We start from the raw sequence: 24,419 nt of genomic DNA, 5'->3' as shown, positions 1-24,419 counted from the left end.
GGCGTATTCTTTTAGTTTTTGCTTGTCTGTGAAATTCTTTATCTCTCCTTGCACTCTAAAGGATATTCTTGCTTGGTAGAGTATCTTAGGTTGTAAGTTTTTCTCTTTCAGGACTTCAAATATATCTTGCCACTCCCTTCTGGCCAGCAGTGTTTCTGTAGAGAAATCAACTGATAGCCTTATGGGATTTCCTTTATAACTAACTCTTTGTTGTTCTCTTGCTGCCTATAGAATCTTTATCTTTAACTTTGGCCATCTTATTTATAATATGTCGTGGTGTAGATCTGTTTGGGTTCTTGTTTGGGACCCTCTGTGTTTCCTGCTCTTGGATATCTGTTTCCTTCCTTAGATTTGGGAAATTTTTAGTCATGATTTCTTCAAATACTTTTTTGATCCACTTTTTTATTTCTTCTCCTTCTGGGACCGCTATTAGGTATAGATTGTCACACTTTATATTATCTCATAGGTCCCTTACATTACTTTCATTTGTTTTCATTTGCTTTTCTGCTATTCTGGTGGGGTGATTTTCATTATCCTGTCTTCTAAATCACCGATTCATTCTTCTGCATCATGTAAGGCTGCTATTGACTGCCCTTAGCTCAGCTTTTATCTCAGCAATTGAGTTTTCTGGTTTTAATTGGCTCCTCTTTATAGTTTTTTTTTTTACAGTATCTTTCATTTCTATCAATAGCCTCTCTTATTTCCTTCAGTGCTTTTATCGTGTCCTCTTTGAACTCCGAATCTAGTAGACTGTTGAGGTCTATTTCATTGTTCATGCTTCCAGGGGACTTCTCTTGTTCTTTTAATTGGGGGTGGTTCCTCTGCTTCTTCCTTTTTTAAATATTTCTCCTTGACTATGACTTTAGGTGTAACATTTATCCACTGTGGTGTTGAAGGGCTGTTTGTTCTGTTTTGTTTTGTTTTGTTTTTATATGGGAGCATCCTTGTGTAGACAGTGTGCATCTCATATTTTTGTCACAAGGGCTGTTTAAGTATGGGTGGCTGCCAGGTCTTTCCTCCCTGTGTGCTGGCTCTTAGTCCCTTGATTGGGAGTATGGTTGGTGCTGTGGTGACCAGAGCCTGCCCTGGTTGATGAGCAGGGACTCCTCTTTGTTTGGTGGTTGGCACAGCCCTGACAGGGGCCAGGTCGCTTCCCTGTTGTTAGAATAGAGGCTTTCAGGCCCATTTCTGAGCTGTGGTTTGTGGCAGGAGGGAGCACTTCCACCGGAAGAAGATGTCCACTGGTGAGTGCCTTCTGTGGTGTCATCTGTCACTCATCATGTAAGCTTACAAAGTGTACTTTGTTGTCTCTGCCCTTGTCCTCCCCTTAGCCACAGGAATGTCAGCAATCTTCCCTAGTGTCCCCCAGGTTTTGCACCCACAGAGCCATTCATGCTGATCCACCAGTGTCAGGCACCAGGACCCACTGCAGTGCTATGCGGTCATGCACCTGGATCCACTGTGAGCCACAGAGTCAGCCCAGAACCCAGTCTTGCATCTGCGAACACAGGCCCGCTGTTAACGCCAGACCCACCCAGCTGCATGCCGGTACTCCACTTGTTTGTCTCAGAGGCGTGTCACAAAATCACCAGTAGAGCAAATTTGCCACCAGCGCTTGGGGCTAAAATCAAATTTCAGTCCCGCCTATGAAGTCTTGAGACCCCTGAGAATGGATTCTGTTTTCAGCCCCAGCTCTGCCTGGAAGCTGAGCACCAGGGATTGTGGCCCTCCAGAGCAATCCGAGAAGACTGCTCCGTGTGAACCGCTTTGCGAGAACACATGCCAACATGGTTCTGAGCAACGCCCCCTGGGCTAGTGGAGATGGCTGCTATGTCTGGGCTGCGTTGCACCCCTCCCCTCAATGAGCACCAGCAGTGGTGCTTTTTATGGGGGACCCAGGCTGTTAGGCACACACTCCCAGCCTCAGCCCACACCACACTGCAGCCCCCTAAGGCTGCCTCTGTGCAGTCAGCTCCAGTCCTCTCCCTGGGTTTGTCTGCAGAAGCCCAAGCTCCAGCACCCAGTCCTTGCCTGTCCCTTCCAGCTCACAGCTCACGTTAGGGGTTGCCAGGGCCCTCTGTGCTGGTCTCTCTCAGCTCTGTCTGCCAAGCTTCTGCTGATTTCTCCTCTGAGCCTCTAAGGTTCCCTTTCTGTAGCAGCTGACCTCCCTGCTGGAGAGGGGACTTCTCAGGGTGAGGGCACTTTTCCTCCTTTACTGCTCCCTCCCGGTGGGACAGATCCCACATCAATTTCTTTTTCCTTTTTTTTTTTTTTTTTTTTTTATCTCCTACTTCTGCCCATTTTTGGATTGGTTTTTTTTTTGGTTTGTTTGTTTGCTTTTGGTTGTTGTTATTGACCTGACCTGTGTAAGCTGCTTGTACATTTTGGAATTTAACCCCTTGTCAGTTGCATCATTTGCAAATATTTTGTCCCATTCTGTTGATGGTCTTTTCATTTTGTTTGTGGTTTCCTTTCTTGTGCAAAAGCTCTTATGTTTAATGAGGTCCCATTTGTTTATTTTTGTTTTTATTTCCATTACTCTAGGAGATGGATCCAAAAAATCTATTGCTGTGATTTATGTCAAGGAGTGTTCTGCCTATGTTGTCCTCTAAGAGTTTTATAATATCCCATCTTACATTTAGGTCTTTAATTCATTTTAAGGTGTTTTTTTTTTTAATACGATGTTAGAGAATGTTCTAGTTTCATTCGTTTACGTGTAGCTGTCCAGTTTTCTTAGCACGACTCTTTGAATAGACCGTATTTTCTCCATTATATATTTTTGCCCCCTTCACTGTAGATTAATTGACCATAAGTGTGCAGGTTTATTTCTGGGCTCTGTATCCTGTTCCATTGACCCGTATGTTTGTTTTTGTGCCAGTGCCACACTGTTTTGATCACTGTAACTTTGTAATATAGTCTGAAGTTAGGGAGCCTGATTCATTCAGCTCTGTTCTTTTTTCTCCAGATTGTTTTGGCTCTTTGGGGTCTGTTGTGTTTCCATATAAATTTAACAATTTTTTTCCAGTTCTATGAAGAATGCCATGGGTAATTTGATAGGGATTACATTGAATTGGTAGATTGCTTTGGGTACTAAGGCCATTTTAACAATATTGATGATTCTTCCAATTGAAGAACATGTTATATCTTCCCATCTGTTTGTGTTGTCTTCAGTTTCTTTCATCAGTGTGTTACAGTTTTTGGAGTACAGGACTTTTGCCTCCATATTCCTAGGTATTTTGTTCTTTTTGATGAGATGGTAAATGAAATTTCTTCCTTAATTTTGCTTTCTGATACTTTGTTGTTAGTGTATACAAATGCAGCAGATTTCTCCGTGTTAATTTTGTATCCTGCAACTTAACCAGATTCATTGACGAGCTCTAGTAGTTTTCCGAGCATTTTTAGGATTTTCCATGTAAATATCATGTCGTCTGCAAACAGTGACAGTTTTACTGCTTCTTTTCCAGTTTGGATTCCTTTTATTTCTTTTTGTTTTCCAATTGCTATGGCTAGGAATTCCAGAACTATGTTGAATAGAAGTGGCAAGAGAGGGCATCCTTGTCTTGTTCCTGATCTTAGAGGAAGTACTTTCAGTTTTTCTTCATTGAGTTTGTTGTTAGCTGTGGGTGTGTCATATATGACTTTATTATGTTGAGTTTTGTTCCCTCTATGCCCACTTTCTGAAGAGTTTTTATCATAAATGAATGTTGAATTTTGTCAAAAAGCTTTTCCTGCATCTATTGAGATGATCATGTGATTTTTATTCTTCAATTTGTTACTGTGGTGTATCACACTGATTGATTTGTGGATATTGAAAAGCCCTTGCATTCCTGGAATAAATCCCACTTGATCGTGGTGTATGATCCTTTTCATGTACTGTTGGAGTCTGTTTGCTAGTATTTTATTGAGGAGTTCTGCATCTATGTTCATCAGTGATACTGGCCTGTAATTTTCTTTTTTAGTGATCTGTCTGGTTTTGGTATCAGGGTGATGGTGGCTTTATAGAATGTGTTTGGAAGTGTTCCTTTCTCTGCAATTTTTTGGGAAAGTTTCAGAAGGATAGGTGTTAACTCTTCTCAAAATGTTTGGTAGAATTTACTTGTGAAGCCATCTGTTCCTGGACTTTAATTTTGGGGAATTTTAAAATTACTGATTCAATTTCAGTACTGGTTTTTGGTCTGTTTATATTTTCTGTTTCTTCCTGGTTCAGGCTTGGGAGATTGTAGCTTTCTAAGAATGTGTCCATTTCTTCCAGGTCATCCATTTTATTGGCATATAGTTGCAAACGGCCTTTGCATTTCTGTGGTGTCAGTTGTAACTTCTTTTTAATTTCTGATTTTATTGATCTGTGCCCTCTCCCTTTTTGCTTGATGAGTCTGGCTGAAGTTTTATTAATTTTGTTTATCTTTTCATATCTTTTCAAATAACCTACGTTTAGTTTCATTGATCTCTTCTATTGCTTCTTTAGTCTATTTCATTAATTCTGGTCTGATCTTTATCATTTCTTTCCTTCTACTAACTTTGGGTTTTGTTTTTTCTTTTTCTAGTTACTTTAGATGTAATGTTAGGTTGTTTATATGAGATTCTTCTTGTTCCCTGAAGTAAGCTTGTATTGCTATTAACTTTCCTCTTAGAACTGATTTTGCTGCATTCCATGGGTTTTGTTAGTGTTTTGTTTTGTTTCAGTTTTTCCTTGCAGTTGATTTCTAATCTCCTAGTGTTGTGGTCAGAAAAGATGCTTCATATGATTTCAGTTTTCTTAAGTTTACCAAGGCTTGCATTCTGGCCCAGCATATGATCTATCCTAGTGAAAGTTCCATGTGCGTTTAAGAAAAATGTGTGTTCTTCTGCTTTTGGATGGAATGCTCTGTAGATACCAGTTAAGCCCATCTGGTCTAATGTGTCATTTAAGGCCTGTATTTCCTTACTGATTTTTCTGTCTGGATGATCCATTCATTGATGTAAGTGAGGTGTTAAGGTCCCCCACTATTATTGTGTTACTGTTGATTTCCCCTTTCATGACTGATAACAGTTGCCTTATACACTGAAGTGCTCCTGTGTTGCATATGTATTTACAACTGCTATATATTCTTCTTGAATTCATCCCTTGATCAGTATATAGTGTCCCTCTTTGTCTCTTGTAACAGGCTTTATTTTAAAGCCTATTTTGTCTGATGTAAGTATTGCTACTTCAGCTTATTTTTTTGGTTTCCATTTACTTGCAATACCTTTTTCCATCCCTTCACTTTGTGTGTGTGTCTTTAGCTCTGAACTGGGTCTCTTGAAGACAGTGTATAAACAGGTCTTGTTTTTGTATCCATTCAGCTATTCTGTGTCTTTTGATTGGAGTGTTTAATCCATTTACATTTAAGGTAATTATCAATAGGTTATGTTCTTATTGCCAATTTCTTAATTGTTTTGGATTTGTTTTTGTAGGTCTTTTTCCTCCTTTCTTCTTTTGTTCTCTTGTAATTTGATGACTTTCTTAGCATTATGTTCGGATTCCTCTTCCTTTTTTGTTTGTGTATCTGTTACAGATTTTTGGTTTGTGGTTACCATGAGGTTTTTGTATGGAATCACACACACACACACACACACATAATTGTTTTGAATTATTTATCTTTTCATTTCTAATACATTTTGGATACCTACATTCATAGTCTCCTCCCCTCGGGTTACTGGCTGTAGCATCATATTTTATATTTAATCATTTTGTGTATCATTTAACTACTTCTTGTGGATACAGGTGATTTTACTCCTTTTGTCTTTTAACTTCCCTATTAGTTGATGTATGGATGGTTCTCTACCTTTATTGTTTGTTTGCCTTTTCTGGTGAGCTTTCCCATTTCATAATTTTCTTGTTTCTATTTGTGGCCTTGACCTTCTACCTAGAGAACTTCCTTTATTAACATTTGTTGTAAAGCTGGTTTGGTGGTGCTGAATTCTTTTAGCTTGTGCTCATCTGTGAAGCTTTTGATTTCTCCATCAATCTGAACAAGAGCCTTGAGGGATAGAGCATTCTTGGTTGTAGGTTTTGCCCTTTCATCACTTTAAATACATCGTGCCACTCCCTTCTGGCCTGCAGAGCTTCTGCTGAAAAATCCACCGATAACCTTATGGGAGTTCCCTTGTATGTCATTTGTTGCTTTTCTCTTGCTACTTTTAATATTTTCTCCTTATCTTTAATTTGTGTTGACTTAATTACTATATGCGTTGGTGTGTTTCTCTTTGGGCTAATTCTGTATGGGACTCTCTGTGCTTCCTTGACTTTGGCGACTGTTTCCTTCCCCAAATTAGGAAGTTTTCAGCTATTATCTCTTGAAATATTCTCCTCAGGTCCTTTCTCTCTCTTGTCTTTTTCTGAGACCCCTGTGATGCAGATACTAGTTGGCTTCGTGTTGTTTCAGAGGTCTCTTAAGCTATCGTCATTTCTTTTCATTCTTTTGTCTTTTTTTCTGTCTGTGGAAGTGATTTCCACTACTCTGTCTTCTAGCTCACTGATCCATTCTTCTGCCTTATTTAGTCTATTCTTGGTTCCTTCTAGTGTGCTGTCACCGCAGTTATTGTGTTCATCAAATCTGTTTAGTCATTCTTTGTATTTTCTAACTCTTTGCTAAAAACTTGGAACTTCTTGCTCTGTGCATCCATTCTCCTCCTGAGTTCTCTGATCTTCACAATCGTTACTCTGAACTCTTTCTCGGGTAGATTGCCTATCTCCTCATTGCTTAGTTGTTCTTGTGGGATTTTATCTAGCTCATCGGCCACCTCATTTTGTCTGAATTTCTATTTGTACTTTTATTATGTGATGGGGTAGTTACATTTCTTGACCTTGGAGAAGTGGCCCCCTGTAGGTGATGTCCTGTGGGTCCCAGCAGTGCACTTCTCTCTCGTCACCCAAGGGTCAGGCTACTGGTCCCAGGGTAGAGTCTGGCTTCACTTTGTGGACTCATCCCACAGGCTGTAGGAATGTTGCTTTCTCGCTTCTGGTGTCTGCCCCCTGGTGGGTGAAGCTGAACTAGAGGGCTGTGCAGGTTTCCTGGCAGGAGGGGTTGGTGCCTATCCACTGGCGGGTAGAGCTGGGTCTTGGCCCTCTGGTGGGCAAGGTCATGTCTAGGGGCATCCTGTCTGGTGATAACTGGGGCTGTGTTCCCACCAGGTTAGCTGTGTGGCCTGAGGCATCCCAGTACTTAAGCTTACAGGCTGTTGGGTGGGGCCAGGTCTTGGTGCTAACGACCCATGCAAGATCTCATCTTCCAGGAAAATGTATGTGGGTGATAAATACTGACTATTTACCGCCAGCTTTTGTGTCTCCAGGTGAGCCACAACCACCACACCCCCCCCCAGTACCCCCCCCCCCCCCCCAGGAGATCGTCCAAGACCAGCAGCCAGGTCTGGCCCAGGCTCCTGTGAAATCACTACTTCCGCCCTTGGTCCTGGTGCAAGTGAGACTGTGTGCTCTTTAAGAGCAAGTCTCTGTTTCCCCCAGTCCTGTGGAGCTCCTGCAATTAAGCCCCGCTGGCCTTCAAAGCCAAATGCTCTGGGGGCTCCTACTCCCGATGCCGGACCCCCAGGCTGGGGAGCCTGACCTGGGGCTCAGAACTCTCACTCCTATGGTTGAACCTCTACAATGTAATTATTCTCCAGCTTGTGGGTCGCCCACCTTGGAGGTATGAGACCCGATTATATTATCAGTGCACCCTTCCTGCCTTCCCACTGTGGTTCCCTCTTTACGTCTCCAGTTGAAGATCTTTTTCGGTAGGTTCCAGTCTTTTTTTATCTATGTCTGTCCAGCAGTCAGTCATGGTTTTGTTGTGTTCATGAGAAGAGGCAGGTGTTCCTACCACTCTGCTGTCTTGACTGGAAATCCACAATAGATGGTTGTTAATTGACAAACCGCGAGACTCTTTAGAGCGGGGACCGTGGCAGGACCCTTCTGTTCCTCAGCCTCACCTGGCCGTGCTGAGAACGCATCTCGCTGGCTGAAACTTCTTCCCCAGGACTAAGTCAGAGAGGAAGGACTGGTTTCTTTAAGCAGGAGCTCAGCCTCTGACTGTCTTAAGCAAGGATGCCACGGTGAGCTTTTATCCCTCACCCGCCCACTGCCGGGAGGGACCTGTGGGAATTCTGTGCGTGTAATCACTGATTTTGTGGCAACCCTGTGAAGAAGGTGATAATTGCTCCAGTGATCGGGGCATCCCCTCCCCTCCCATATTATTTGGAATTAACAGCCCTGCAGTTGTTATTTTAAAAGAAATCACAACTGTTTTGGTTACAGAAGCTTTTATTGATCTCTCACCTTGCTCCCTACCGATGAAGACAGGCATGGTCTCCCCAGACCAGTCTCCAAGAACAAGGTCTCCTCCTCCAGTGTTTTCACGAGTGGGAATATTAGAATCATTCTGTCCTCCTCAGGGCAGCCTGCGGAGCCAGAGGGGCTGGGACAGGACGGACAGCGGGCCGTCTCTGCTTCCTTGGCACACTCTACTTCTGGAAGGTTGTCTGCTCTACTTCGAAAAAGCTACCTGAGTCATCAGTGTCCCCAAGGCTGACTCCTTTGAGAGGGACTCAGATGTGCTGAAGTGACCCCTCATCCCACCAAAATCAGAACAAGACAGTGGCCCCTGTGCAGGGCTGCCCGGCTCTGTCCTGTCCCGCAGGGGCTTGGCAGAGCAGATCAACATGCTTGATCTGCACGTATTCTTTCTGGGTTCTTAGGTCTTTAAAACTGATTTCAGGCCTCTGCATCCTAGTTAAGCATGTAAGAGCTTTGCTCCACTTTATAAATCAGAACTGGGGCTGGCTCTGAGAATTTAAATGATGTGGGAGGGATCATACGGTGAGTGACCATGTAGTTGGTGGCAGAGAGAGGAAGCAGAGGCCAAAGCCAAGAATCCACCCCCGACCCCAAACCAGCCTTGGCCCACTTTCTTCCTTTATAGTCTCACATCTCCTCGGCCATTAAAAAAGGCTCACACAGAGGTTTGGGGTTTGTAGGTACCCAGGTTGAAATATTCCAAAGGGCCGTGAGGTGCCTTTTAACCGGAGTCTTTCAGTTTCAGAACAAAAATGTCAAAAGTTGGTTCTTTGAAATAGGACAGCCTTAGGGAGCCTGACCAAGAAGAAAGAGCAGACACAACTGAGATGATTAGGGGTGGGAAAGCACGTGGCTTCCCGGATAAAGCTAGGTTAAAAATAGACGAGAGGGAAATATTAAGAGTTTTTTTTTTTTGCCAGAATATTTGAAAACTTAGACAAAATGGACAAATTCCCAGGTTTTGAAACTGGTTCTAGAAGAAAAAGAAAGCCTGGAACATCTTATGATCATTAAAACAACTGACTGCTCGGGAATGGAAAGCTTGCCAAAAAGTAATCACCAGGCCCCAGTGGTTCTAAATTTGTAAGGGAAACATTCCGATCTGATCATCCATAGGACAGAAACTCCTTCTGTGAGTGCAGGATAACCTTGCACATGATCGTGGAGGATGGAGCTAGGATTCCAGGCTGTCAGAAGTGCAGGTCAGGTGGACGTGCTGGGAGCAGCCCCCGTCCCCCAAGTCCTACACTTGTGAGTAGTGTCAGCCCCGAGGCCCTTTGCCTCTTGATGCTGGAGTGCATTTGGAGAGGCCCAGCTGGAATTCTCTGAGGGGTGGTCATCCGTCTGAATGCTTGGCACATGGCTCTGGAGATCCCAGGACAGAGGGAACCTGTAAAAGTTGATGTAACTGGATGGGAGACAGAAGGCAGCAGTTAGCCCCCATGGAGAGGCCCAACTGGAGAATAGTGGCGTCCAAGGGGCATGCTACGTGGAGGGAAGGTACATTGGGAATGGATGCCAGAGAAAGTATATTTGGTTGGGGCTTTGGAGGATGTGTAGGAGTTTGCTGGGTAGAGGGTGGGAGATGGGGAGCAGTAGATGACATTCAGGCAGCAGATGGGTGGGGGAAGTCACAGCATTGTTTTCCAGACAGGACAGGCATGTTGGTAAGCTGTAGCTCTGTCTTCCTTCAGCTTGGAGAGGATCAGGCTGGAGGTGGAAAGTCTGCTCCACTGAGGGGCAGAGACTACCTGAGGGCCTCAGCTGCTCACAGCTCCCCACTGGGCCGTAACCCTGACATTGGAGTCTGGCGGAGCTGGAGAGCACAGGGAAGGGAGTGAGAGGGCTGTGATGGTCACCCCTTAACTCCTGAGGTGGGGGGCCCTCCTCTCCTGCCACTGCTGAGCCCAGCCAGGAAGCCTGGGCTTCAGGAGCCCACCCTTGAGCTCAGCATCAGCAGAGGCCGCCACTGCAAAGGCCCTGCCGTTCCTCAAGTGCCGTTATTAATTCATAATTCCAAAATTACGTACAGTTGTTTACAAAGCACGTCCTCAGTTTGTCATCATAACAAGGTAAATGGGACAATTCTGATTTCCCATCGCACGAGAAAATTTATCAAGAGGAAGCAAACTTCCATTTGAGTGATACAGGATGGATTTTTTTAAAGCGCTCTGGCGATTCACAGCCCCTTTCCAATCTGCTATAGTTGTTATTTATTTTGTAATTTAGAAAGAGCTTTTTTGATCTATAGTTTACATACTGTTAAGCTCGATTTAAAGTTCAAAGCAGCTAGATGTTTTTTCCCCGTATTTAGAATGTGTAACCATTACGATAATCTAAGTTTTTAGTATTTTCATCACCCCAAGAAGAGACCTGTACCCATTAACAGTCACTTCCTCCTCCCAGACCTAGACCCCAGTAATTTATGTTCCGTCTCTGTGGGTTTGCCTGCTCAGGACGTTTCATATAAATGGAATCATACAGTATGTGGTCTTTTGTGTCTGGCTTCTTTCATTTTGCATAATGTTCTCACGTTGCTATTCGTGTTGTAGCATCAGTGCTTCATTCCTTGTTACATGGCTGAGTGGTGTTCTGCTGTGTGGATGGACCACACTGTGTCCATTTATCCTGATGGACAGCTGGGTGGTTCCTACTCTTTGACTGTTAGGAGTAATGCAGCTGTGAACGTTCCTGTGCGCATGTTTGTGTAGACAGACGTTGTCATTTCTCTTGGACGGATACCTAGGAGTGGAATCGCTGGGTCACATGGTAACTATGTTTAGCATTTCGAGGAACTGCCAGACTGTTCTGAAAGAGGCTCCACCATTTTACATTCCATATTTTTTCTTAATTAAACTTTAAATTTTGAATTAATTGTAGATTCACACGTAGTTGTGAAAAATAATAGAGACCCTGTGTACCCCTTACCCCATTTCCCCAACGGCAACATCTCGTACAGCTGTCACGCACCGTCACACCGGGATGCTGACGGTGGTACGGCCAAGATACGGGGCCTTCCATCACCACGGGGATCCGTCACGTCGCCCTTAAGTAGCCCCACCCACTTCCCTCCTCCAGCCTCCAGTTTTAAGCCCTGGCAACTACTAATCTATTCTCCATTTTTATAAATCTGTCATCTTAGAAATGTCCTGTAAGTGCAATCATACACTGTGTGTGGGGGCAGGGGACTGACTATTTTCACTCGGTCTTATCCTCGACGGTTGATCTAGCTTGTTGCTGCATCAATAGGCCTTTCATTGCCGAGTGGTGCGGATGGACCGCCGTTTGCTTAACTGCTCACTTCTTGAAGGACATCTTGATTGTTTCTAGTTTGGGGCTACTGTGAATATGATTTTATCTATCTGTCGGTCTATCTGTCTTTCTGTCTGTTTCTCTGTCTGTCTGTCTACTCCATCTGTCTATCATCTATCTTCTACTTTTAAGCTTTGAGAATTCTTTATACATTCTAGATACTAGTTCTCTGTTGGATATGTGGTTGGCAAGCATTTCCTCCCAGTCTTAGAGTCTTTTCATCCTCTTAACAAGGTCCTCAAAGATCGATTGTTTTTCATTTTGTTGAAGTTTAGTTTATCAGCATTCCCTTTTATTGATTGTGCTTTCTGTGTCAAGTCTAAGGACTCTTTGCTTGGCTTAGATCTTAAAGATTTCTCTAATGGGTTTTCTAAGTTTTAACTTTTATTATTTACATTTAAATAGATGATATATTTTGAATTAATATTTTGCATGAAGTGTGAGGTTTAAGTCAAGGTTTCTTTTCTTTTCTTTTCTTTTCTTTTCTTTTTTTTTTGCCTATGGACGTTTACTTGCTCCCACACCTTTTGTTGAAAACACTGTTATCTCCTTTATTGAATTGCTTTCATCACTTTGTCAAAAACCAGTTGGGCATGTTTGTGTGAGTTTATTTATGAGTTCTGTGTTCTGTTCCATTGTCCTATGTGTTTATCCTTCCATAACCCTGATTATTGTGGCCATACCAAAAATCTTGAAATCTGGTAGCATGAGTCCCCGCATTTTGTGGTTCATTCTCAAAATTATTTTAATTATTATTGTTTCTTTCCCTTTCTGTGTAAGTTTCAGAATAATCTGGCCTATGTCTATCAAAGAATTTATAGAGATTTTGGTAGGGTTTGTGCTAAGCCTGTCTATCAATTTGGGGAGAATTGACATTTTACTATATTATCTTTGAATCAATGAAAGTTGTATGTCTCTCCATTTATTTAGCTCTTCTTTGGGCTCTTTAATTAGTGTTTCATAGTTCTCAGCATGCCGGTCCTCTACATATCTTGATAGAATATGCCTGAATATTTGATTTTGAGTGATAGTAAATGATATCATATTTTTAATACCCATGTCTGTGTGTCCATTGCTAGTTTGTAGAAATACAGCTGATTATTGTGTGTTGTTCTTGTGTCCTATAACCTTCTGAACTCAGTTATCATTCTAGAAATTTTTTGTTTTTTGGATACTGTTTTATTTTATCTTGGTTTTTTAGAGTCCTTTGTGTTTCTTATGTGGACCATCATGTCACTGGCAAATAAGTACAGTATAATATCTTCCTTTCTAATCTGTGTGCCTTTTAGTTCCTTTTCTTGTCTGTGGCACTGAGTGGATGGACCTCATGCCAAGCTGAATAGAAGTGATGAGAGTGGGCTTCCTTGCCTTGTTCTTGACAGTGTTCAACGTTATACCCTAAATGGATGTTAGCTGTTTTTTCTGGATGTTCTTGATCAAGATGAAGATGTTCCCCTCTCTTCCTGTTTTTCTGATACTTTTCATCATGAATGGATGTTGAGTTTTGTCAAATTATTTTTCAGTATTAATTGCTATGTGATTTTAATTTGTATCCTGTGGGCTATGCTGTATAACACTGATTGGTATTTCAGTATTGAACCACCATCGCATCGCCTGACGAAAGCCCGCTTGGGTCAGGTGTTCCGGAGGTGATGCTGGTGCTTGCCCAGCGCTCTGGGAGCCAGTTCCCCGTGCAGTGACAGCCCAGGCCTGGGCACTGCCCACCCAGGCTCTGGGGCCGGGCAGGGTCTGTAGGACTGGACCACATGCTCGTGGAGGGCAGCTCCCCGGCACCCACCTCACTGGGGTGGGAGCGTAGAGGAAGCAGGGAGGGGAGCTGCCGTGTCACGTGGGCCCGTCTCTCCTGTCCAGGAGCGGCTGCTCATGAGCCTCCTGCCGCGGAACGTTGCCATGGAGATGAAGGAGGACTTCCTAAAGCCCCCGGAGAGGATTTTCCACAAGATTTACATCCAGCGGCATGACAACGTGAGGTAGGGCTGGCGCTGGCCTGGCCCTGCAGTGGGCCTGGGGAGCCGAGGTGGGAGGGGAGGGAGGGAAGGGGTGAGGGAGGAGGTGGAGGTGATGGCAGAGATAGGAGGTGGGGGTGGAGGTAAGCAGAGGGTCCTAGTTTGAGGGAAGGAGGGAGTGGGTGTGGGTCAGGAGCCCAGGTGAACACTTGCCCAGCAGGGGAGCGGTGTGTTGCCTTCATTCCACAGCTGTTCTCTCCCGTTTTCTCATTCTGCACCTTTTACTTCCTGCGTTGGTTAAAGAGGGTCAGAACTCTGTTCCTAAGCCGGGTTTGGGCAGCGGCCTTTGGGCAGGGAATTTGCCTGTGTCGGGTCAGTAGCCATTGTTCTAGTTGGTGCCAGGCTCTGGGGTGGGGTGTTCTCTCACTCTGTTCCTCTCGCGGCCACCCCAGGAGGTGGGGATTGTTGTTCCATTGTATAGGTGAGGAAACTGAGCCCTTGGAGTGAGCCACCTCTCCCTGGACACTCTGAGGTTTGCTTGTTTGTTTTTAAAGGGCCTGTTAAAAAGCAGTTTACTGTGTTAAATCTTGGATTCCCTTCTACGGTACTCGGGATAGCTGAGCGCTGCCTGTCTGGGGGTAATACTTTACCGTAAGTGTCACTCAGGTAGGAGATGAGGTTTGAAGGTCTGAAGCTTTCTCCCTTCTCGCTGTTCTTTACTGGCTTTCCTGGGTGTCGGTGTCAGGCCTCCCTGCTCATCGCGCCCCTACGGACAAAAGGAGAAGACACCCTTGTTCTGTTTGTGTCAAGAGATTCAGACCATGTCCCTGCGAGCTGGTGCCTGTTCATCCGAAGCGAGCTAGGGGCTGCTGCCGCCAGCCCCTCCCCAGCAAGGTCCGAGGTGCCCCTGTGTGGAGGCCAGCATGGCTAACAGCTTCTGCTGAGTGCACTCACTCCCACTGTTGTGCCTCTCAGTGAGGACCAGTGCTGTCCTCCTACAGAGGACACCGAAGCTGAGGGGACTTAAGGCCCCGTATGTGGGGCGAGCATTCACGCCCAGGCAGGACACACCTCTCCACTGGACACAGGGTTCTCTTCAATGTCATCGTAGCCCTGATATCCATGGGTCCTGTCCCTCCACTTTATATGTGAGGAAATTGAGGATCAGCAAAGTGAAGTGAGTGTGCAGGACTCCCTGCCTAGTAAGTGATGGGGTTGGAGCTAGACTAGGATTGGCTGATTCTGACATCTGCCTAGACTTTGGACACAATTTAGTGGCCCAGCCCCTGACTGAGAAGATCAGACCACTCGAACAATCCAAGGAGCACCTTGCCAGGGCAGAGCATCTGTGCACAGCAGGGAAAGCATCAGACATGAAGAGTCTTCTGGTGCTGCAGGTGAAGCTGGGCACAGTGCACGGGCACCCAAGTGCCTTTCCCTCCCTCTCCTCTACCTGTTGACAACAAATACAGATGTGGTGACTCATGAATTCCCTTTGCTGCTGGAAATTTTCCATCCATGTCCCCTGGTGGACCAGTATGCTGGATGCAGGCATGCCAGCCCTGAGATGGGAGAGGAAGCTGAGACTCCCTGTCACAGATGATGCCAGCTGCACACTAGCCCCACTGGCCACCCTCTAACAGGGTTCAGAGACATCTTTCTACAGCCCCGATACAAACATCTCAGTGCCCTCTCTACTATCCTTGTTACATCCAAGCTCAGTGTGCCATTCACAACTCACAGCGGCTGATGCCATTGGGAATGGTGGAACACCATGAGAACCCTCTCCTCCATAGAAGCAATGACAACGTTGGAGAAAATGGTCTGAGTCAACATTGTTAGAACATTGCAAATTAACCAAAGTCTAGCAGGAATCCGGGAAAGCTTCTTCAAGTTAAAGACAGCAAAATCTTGGTAAGAACAGTGAGCTTGGTGCAATTTTAACTTTCTCTATTCCACCCTCCCATCTCCCAATTCACAAAAGTTTTGAAAGCCAACAGCTGCCATCATGATGAAAACTTGTAGCCCGGCAGCGACTGGCAGGGGCAGAACTTGGCTGGCAGTCTTTCAAAACCCCATTCAGAGAATTACCATTATTTGACCGTCTGGAAATTCACTGGAAAACACCACTGATGGGCTTATCTTTATCTGAGCTGACTGACATTCAGTATGTACAGCCTTTGCCTGGACATTTGTTGAAAACAATCAGTGTCAATTGTTTAATATCATAGCTACCTTAGGCAATGATAACAGAGAAGGCCAGTATAACAGAGAAGGCCAATAGCAAGGTAATCAAAAACCATAAAGGGAAAACAGGAAGATGTCCATCAGGGGCTTTGAAAGGGAATATTTCTGGGAATCAGGAGACCATGTACGAGTGTAGGGATGTTTGCATGCTCAGGAAAGACCTGAGAAGGCCCTTAGTTCCCACCTCTGCCTGACCTTGAGGGTGTAAGCAAGCAGGAAGTGAAGGCTAAGGCAGAGTTGCAATCTTCCTGGCTGAGTGCTGACATCATGCTCCAACATGCACACACACCATGTTGTCAAAGACTGAGAGACTCATTGGCCCCAGCCATCTAAGGAGACTTCTGTGTAGTCATTAGCTGACCACTAAGATCACAAAGCAGACACTTTAGTTGCTTCACGTAGCAAGGAATACAGAATTTACAGAATTAGTTCAGAAAAGTCACTAAATAAAAAACAAAATAAACAGCAACGGCAGCAAACAAACGACAAACCCTGAGATGGGGTAGGGGAATCATTTTCAGAGTTGCCACATTATGTTATCCAGTTTTTAATAAAAAATATGAGACATGCAGAAAACACGAATGCATGGCTTACACAGGAATGAAAAAAAAAGCAGTGAATAGAAGCTAACCCAGAGGAAGCCCAGACATTGAACTTATTTGATAAAACCTTTAAAATCAGCTATTTTAAATACACTCAAAGAACAAACTATGTCAAAAAAGCTAAAGGAAAGTATCAGGATAATTTCTTATCAAATAAAGAATACCAATAAAGAGATAGAAATTATTTTTAAAAATAAACAAATCTGGATGGTGGAGGATGTAGCTCAGTAGCACAGTGCATGCTTAACATGCACAGGGTTCTGGGCTGAATCCTCAGTGCCACCATTTAAATAAATAAATAAATAAATAAATAAATAAATAAATAAATAAAAATAGGCAAGCAAGCAAGCCTCACTCCCTCCACAAAAATCCAACCCAATAGAAATTCCAAATTTGAAGAATAAAATAACTAAAATGAAAAATTCACCTGGGGGCTTAACAGCAGATTTGAGGCTGAAGAAAGAATCAGTGAATTTCAAGATAGTTCAATTAGTTTATCCAATCTGAAGAACAGAATGAAAAAAGAACGAAGATAGAGGAACAGAGCCTCAGAGGCTTGAGGCATACCATCAAAAATAGCAACACATTCATCATGAGAATCTCAGAAAAGAGGAAAGAGAAAAAGGGACAGAAGAAGTATTTGAAAAAGCAATGGCTAAAAATAGCCCAAATTTGATGAAAGACACTAACCTACATATCAAAGAATCTCAATTAGGATAAACTCAAAAAGATCCGCACCTAGACACAGCAAATTCAAACTCTCAAGAGCCAAAGACAAGGAGAGAATCTCGAAAGCAGGAAGAGGGAAGTAACTTGTTACACAGAAGGGGACCTTAATAAAGGTTTTAGGATATGTGTCATCAGAAATTATGGAGGCCACAAGGCAACGGGTTGGCATGTTCAAAGGCTGAACTAAAAAGACAAGAATTGTATCCAGCCAAAATCGCAGCTGTTCCCTCCGCCTAGAACCTCTTTTTCCCAGTGTCTTCATGGCTTCCCCCCTCTTCGGGGCTCAAGTGTCCCCTAACCTGTCCTAGTTAACATTGCTCATGGCTCCATACTGATCGTCATTGTTTCATTTTTCTCCATAGTTACACATGTCACCTTTGAAATACCTCCCCTGACTAGAATGGAAGCTTCTGGAGGGCAGTGATGTTTGACTCTTTCCTTCACTGCTAAAGACCCAAGCACCTGGAGCACTGCCTAGCACAGATATCCTTCAGTAAATATTTGTTGCATTAGAGCACTTACTAGTTACTATAAAGAAGCAATTGTTGCGCTCTTACTTGGTCCAGGGTATTATTCTAAGTGCTTTGTTAATCCATTTACCCCTCACAACCTATGAGATGGACTCCAGTCTTGTTCCCATTTTGCAGATGGAAGGACTGACACGTGAAAGTGTTGGCTAAGTTGCTCGTAGGTCCTGTTGCTGTACATGGTGGAGCCGGACAGTCCGACTGGAGTCCAGGCTCTCACCGCTGTTCCCCTCCTGCCTTTCCTGGGCTGACACTCAGGAACCTCTCATCCTGGAGACTGTGCCCTGCTGCGTATTACTTGGACCCGTGTTTCAACCACTCTGGATCTCTCAGCTTTTTATAAGTCATTATATGGTTTCACACTCATCTTAGTTTCCCACGTGCTATTTGCACTTCTGAATCAACCCCTCTTCCTTTCTTCTTCGCTCTTTCTCTCCTTCCTTCTTTACTTGTTGGTCTGGATAAATGCCTGGGTGGGCTCCAGACCCTGCTCCAGCCTGGCTGCATCAGCCAAGTGGGTGTTGTGCCTTCCTGCAGAAATCTGGGCTTCCCGTATCATTGCTTCCCTGTGCTCCATCCCTCCCTGCTCTGAGCCTTCTTCTCCGGATGTTGAGCTCCTGAGGACAGGGACCTGGTGTGTAAGAGGTCCTGCACACGTGCTTGCCTGTGTGCATGGAGGATGTCAGGGTGCTTCAGCGGGAGGCTGAGGAGGACAGACAGGGCCAGCGCTGGGGGGCTTTCCTAGCATGGGGGTTGGCAGTGCTCAGTCAGTGTTTGTGAAACTCCATGACTGAGCAGAGGCTGAGAAGACAGTGGGTGCAGAAAGGCATGTGAACGCATGGTTACTTATAGAGTAGAGAAGGAGAAAATGGTGGCCCCTCAAAGGTGTAAATGAGCCTGAATTTTATACCAAAAGAGAGGGGAGAAAACCTGTGCTGTCTGTCTCCCCGCACACTCTTGCAGCCAGCTCCGTCTCCCAGCTTCCCAGTATCAGTGACACTTCCATAGCCTAGACACCCAGTTTTTTTACCCACCCATTCATCCATTTCATAGCAAAAGTACACATCCCCTTTGCTCTGTGTTTGGTGCTGTGGGATGTACAGGTTGGAGTCTGCGTCCTTACGTGCCCTGAGTCTCGGTGGGGGATGCTGTCCCACAGTTAGGGGATGACAAAAGGATATGAGACTCGTGGTGGGGTGAGCCCCAGGGGCTCTCTGCTCATGGGCAGGGCATGGCAGACGTGGTGGGGTGAGGGAGAAGCCCCTCTGAGATGTGGGCTCCCGCTTTCTGCCCATGACATGGTCCCCACTTACTGCTTGTGACAGGGGTCCCCACTGTCTGGCATGAAGTATTGTTAAAAATGCAGAACTGAATTCAGATCTGACATCAGGAATCAAGGTATGAACACAATTGTGTCCAAAAATCGAACTTCTATATTTCCAAGTCACTGTCAGACCCCTTCACGTACCCCTGTGTGTGACCTCCCAGGTCTCACAGCTGAGGACGCTTTAGGCTGCAGGTGACAAAAGTTGGCTGTGCAGTGTCTTCAAGAGTGAGGGGCTCACTGTCCCCTGGGATGAGAGGTCCGGAGGTGGCGCCTGGCGCTGGTCCGGTGTCTCCGTGTTCAAGCCCCGTGGCCTCTCCCTCGTGGGTTCCCTGGAGTGCCTCCCCCCGAGAGAGGCCCCTGGTCACATCTCACTCATCCGTCACACGTTTCGGGGCTCGGACGCTTGGAGGGCTCGTCAGGAAGCCTGGCTCCTCCCGAACGTACGGCTCGGGGAGGCTGTCCGTGATTCTGCAGGTTCTCTGTGCTGCCTGGGTCCTCCGTGCTATTTCGCTATTTAAGGCATTTACATCCTTCGCAGCATCCGGGAAGACAGCTGTGCGCCGCGGGTGGACACTGTGTTGTTTAGACTGACCTGGGTTCTGTAGGAAGCGGAGGCCCAGCGTGTAAGAGAATGTGCCCCCCACCCCTGTAGCGGGCCCGGGTGGCCCTCCGCGCAGCACAGTAAGCCACCGTGAGGCTGACAGTGCCTGCGTCAGCCGTGGGAGGGAGGGAGGCTGCGGAGGCTGCTGCTCCCTTAAGAGCACATCACTTCTGCTCACGTGCCCGCAGCCACGGTCCCGCCACAGGGACAGCCCAGGAAGGGGCAGGTCTAGTGGCCTTTGAGCTGCTCCCCTGTGTCCTGGGTGGGGTCAGCAGGAGATCTGAGTGGCTCCAGCAGTTCCTCCCTCTGTGACTGTGAAGAGTCCCCTGGCCTCTCCCAGCCTCAGTCCTCTCACCTGTGAGATGTGAACAGCAGAGCCTTCATTGCCAGCCTGCTTGGAGGAATAAGCCGGGAGCTCTAGTTCAAGGTGCTGTGTGAGGGTAAGCGTCTGTCTAGGTGGCGGAGCCTGTCCATCCGTGGAGGAGGGCAGCCTGCACCCCTCTGTCTTGCAGCATCCTCTTTGCAGACATCGTGGGCTTCACGGGCCTGGCGTCGCAGTGCACAGCCCAGGAGCTGGTGAAACTCCTCAACGAGCTCTTCGGCAAGTTTGACGAACTGGCCACGGTAAGCGCAGCCGCTGCTTTTGTTTGGGTGTAATTTGAGTGACTCCTGGGGTGACGATGGGCCAGGTGGATCCCCGTGTCGGAGATGTGACCCAGGGTGGTTGGGACGCGGTGCTTACCAGCCTGGCTGTAAGTCACCACTGTTTCAGCCTCACTGCTCATTGGCTCCTTCCCTCGGACCTGAGTGCTGCATTTGCAGAGGGGAAGATGCTTAAAGGGCCACAGGCAGGAGGAGGCTCTGGCTGTGTTGCGGGGCTTTGAGAGGGTGTGGCTCTGCCAGCCGGCCACCCCCCACCTTCTGCCCCCTGGCAGATGTCACCTGGGCTGGCCTTGGCGGGGGGCCCTGCGGAGCAGGCCTGCTCTGCCATTCTCTGCCTGGACTTGAAACTTCCCTGCTGGGGGCCAGTTGGTGACATCTCACGGTGCCTGGTCACCTCGCTCACTGCGAGCTGAGCTCTGGGTTTTGCAGGCCAACCTGGGACAGGTCACATCTAAGTCCAGCCTCCGCTTGCAGCACGTGGGCCACTGACGGCCTGGGTTTCCTTGGACCCCAGCACCCGCTTGTGTCCTGCAAGGACCTGGGGACATAAGCACGTGGAAAGTTCACTTGCCCATCCAGCCTTGCTCGAGGTGGACGTAGAGGGGCCCCGAGTCGGGGTTGTGAAAGGGGGAGGTGGCAGCAACTTCTGCCAAAGTCAGAATCCATCTCAGAGGAGGTGACAGTTAAAGGTCTATGAGAAAGTGTTAACATCTCCTCTTGAACAGGGTGAGGAGAGGACCCTGGCCGGGCCTGGCTTACGCAGCGGCCAGGAGTCGTGAGGGACATTGTGTGTGTGTGTGTGTGCGCGCGTGTGTGTGTGCGCGTGCGTGCGTGCGCAGGGCTGCATGGTGGGTTCAGTGGGCCACAGACTCGGGCCAACCCCTGTGCAGGGCACAGAACACCAGGGCACAGCCTTTGCCCTTGACCTGCAGGCAGAGCAGGCAGGGGTCACACTGGCCGTAATGTTGTCATGCTGGGCATGGAGCTGCCCATCCGAGATTTCCTGGCAGCCTTGGTCCAGGCGGCCACTGTGCTTGTTCCCAGGAGCGAGGCTGTGGTTGGCGCAAAGAAATGCCACCTCCCTGTCGTCCTCCCCACGGACGGGGATGCCGGTGGGTTTGGAGAAGCCTAGAGGAGAAGGAAGGGCGTGAGCATGGCCTGTGCCCCATGTGCCCCTGGCTGTCACTTGGGGCCTCCAGGACCTTCTGCATTTGGGTCAGGATGTGTGTCTTGTCCAGCTGAGGGGTGGTGACTGGCGGCCGAGGGCTCTTGCTGCTGCCCCACCGCTTTCCCGGGCCCGCTCCTTCCTCCCCTCCACCAGGAAGCTTCTGGACCAGGGTGCCACTCGGCCCACCAGGGCCTCTTCTCTGAGCATGTGCACAGGAGGGCCTGAGCTCTTTGCCCCGTCGTCCGCTTGTCCTCCCAGCAGTTGAGGTCAGCATCGTGGCCCCCCAGGGGTCAGGGCCAAGTGTCAGGGCCAAGTCAGTGACTCCCCGGTAAGTGGTGCTGCCAGCCTGCCCCTCCGCTGTCCCTGGGACACCCCCCGCTCCAGGTCTCTCGCGGTGGCACTTCTCCCCTGCCCCCGAGGAAGGCACAGGGAGTCTTTATAGATTTTCTGCTCATCCTTTGTTAGATGCCTGATTTGCAGATATTTTCTCCCTGATCTGGCCTGTTTGTTCATTTTTGTAACAGTGCTGTGTGAAGGGCAGAGTTTCGTTTTTATGCAGTCCACTGATCACTCTCTTCTTTTATGGATGCAGAGCTCCTAGAGGCAGGCATTCCGCCAGCCGGCCCTCTCGTGCTGCCTCCTGTCAGAGCAGACGCGGGGCCCGCCCCGTGCGAGGGCTGGAGAGATGGGCCTCCCTGAGCTGGGTGGGAGGGCACGGGTGGAGATGCTGCCCCCGGGGGAGGCTCTGTCTGGGCCTTTGTTCTCAGGATGAAATGTGTGACCTGGAGGCTCCCTGTCCTGTCCTCTTCCTTCTTTACCACCTTAGAGTACAACTCCATCTGTCACTTTGCCAGTTTCTTCCATTTTAAAGCAGCTGCTGTGTGTCACCTCGAGCTCGAGGCCTGTGCCCTCACCCTGGCCCTGGTGGGGCCTCTTCAGCCCATGTCCCACCTGTGACATCCACTGCCCCTTTCCATCTGCACCACCACCCAGGGTGCACGTGGCAAGGGGTCCACATGTGGGGACATCACACGTTCCCTCTAAATGTCTCCGTATTCCATGTGTCTCCTGAAATCTTAAGATTTGCCTTTTTGTTGTTGTTGTTAAATTTATTTGTAGGTATTTTATTCTTTTTGATGCAGTTGTAAATGCGAGTTCTTTCTTTCTTTTTATTGAAGTATAGTCGGTTTACAATGTTACGTTAATTTCTGATGTACAGCATAGTGATTCAGTTAGACACACACATATATATTCCTTTCAGGCTATTATAAGATCTCAAATAAAGTTCCCTATGCTATAAAGTAGGACCTTGTTGTTTACGTACTTTATACATAGTGTTAGTATCTGCAAATCTTGAAACTTCCAATTTATCCCTTCACCCTGCCTCCCTTCCTGCACTGGTATCCATAAGTTTGTTTTCTACGTCTGTGAGTCTCTTTCTGTTTTGTAAATAAGTTCATTTTTGTTTTTGATTTTTTAGATTCCACATATAAGTTATATCATATGGTATTTTTCTTTCTCTTTCTGGCTTACTTCCCTTAAAATGATGATCTCCAGGTCCATCCATGTTGCTGCAAATGGCATTGTTTCATTCTTTTTTATGGCTGAGTAGTATTCCATTGTATAAATATACCACAGCTTCTTTATCCAGGCATCTGTCAGAGGACATTTAGGTTGTTTCCATGTCTTAGCTATTGTAAATAGTGCTGCTGTGAACATTGAAGTGCAGGTATCTTTTTGAATTAGAGTTCTCTTCAGATAAATGCCCAAGAATGGGATTGCTGGATCATAGCGTAAGTCTATTTTCAGTTTTTTAAGGAATCTCCATACTGTTTTCCATAATGGCTGGATCAAACTGCATTCCCACCAGCCGTGTAGGAGGGCTCCCTTTTCTCCATAGCCTCTCCAGCATGTATCATTTGTGGACTTCTGAATGATGGCCATTCTGACTGGTGTGAGGTGATACCTCATTGTAGTTTTGATTTGCATTTCTCTGGAAATTAGTGTTATTGAGCATTTTTTTCATGTGGCTGTTGGCCACTTGTACGTCTTCACGGGAGAAATGTTTGTTTAGGTCTTCTGCCCATTTTCGGATTGGGTTGTTTGTTTTTTGTTATTGAGTTGTATGAGCTGTTGGTATATTCTGGAAATGAAGCCTGTGTCAGTCACATCATTTGCAGATATCCCTACTCCTTAGGTTTGGGATTGTTTTCTTAATTGTGCTTTCTGATAGTTCATTGTTAGTATATAGAAATGAGACAGATTTCTGTATATTGATTTTGTATCCTGCAACTTCATTGAATTCTTTTATTAGTTCTAACAGTTTTTTGATGGCATCTTTAGGCTTTTCAATATATAATATCATGTCGTTTGCAAATAGAGATAGTTTCCTTTTTTCCTATTTGGAAGTCTTTTTCTTTTCCTTGCCTAATTGTTCTGGCTAGGACTTCAAAACTGTGTTAAATAAAAGTGCCAAGAGTGGGCATCCTTGTCTTGTTTCCTGATCTTAGAGGAAAAGCTCTCATCTTTTCACTGTTGAGTATGATGTTAGCCATAGGACTGTCATGGCCTTTACTGTGTTGAGGTCTGTTCCCTTTATCCCTGCTTTGTTGAGAGTTTTACTTCTGAAAGGATATTGAATTTTATCAAATGCGTGTTCTATATCTGTTGAGATGATTGTATGATTTTTATTCTTCATTTTATTAATGAGGCTGATCACATTGATTTGTGCATGTTGAACCATCCTTGCATCCCTGGAATAATGCTGTGTGACCCTTTTAATGCATTGCTAAATTCGGTTTGCAGATTTTTTGGTGAGGATTTTTGAATTTGTGTTCATCAGGCTACTGGCCTGTAATTTTCTTCTCCTGAGACGTCCTTGTCTGGTTTCATATCAGGGCAATGCTAGTCTTATAAAATGGGTTTGGAATGGTTCCCTTCTCTTCTACTTTTTGGAAGAGTTTGA

General features: G+C 46.2%; 1 protein-coding gene across 1 annotated transcript in view; it reads left to right on the top strand.

Moving 5' to 3' along the window:
• ADCY1 (adenylate cyclase 1) overlaps window positions 1-24,419 on the top strand; it is a 105,179-nt gene that overhangs the window by 22,655 nt on the left and 58,105 nt on the right. Inside the window, 2 exon segments of the mRNA XM_032484354.1 lie at window positions 13,496-13,614; window positions 20,136-20,247. Coding sequence (XP_032340245.1) covers window positions 13,496-13,614; window positions 20,136-20,247 — 231 coding nt within the window.

The sequence above is a fragment of the Camelus ferus genome, chromosome 7 (genome assembly GCF_009834535.1).
Source record: "Camelus ferus isolate YT-003-E chromosome 7, BCGSAC_Cfer_1.0, whole genome shotgun sequence".
In the NCBI taxonomy this organism is placed as follows: domain Eukaryota; kingdom Metazoa; phylum Chordata; class Mammalia; order Artiodactyla; family Camelidae; genus Camelus; species Camelus ferus.
This window is presented reverse-complemented; position numbering and strand designations above follow the sequence as displayed.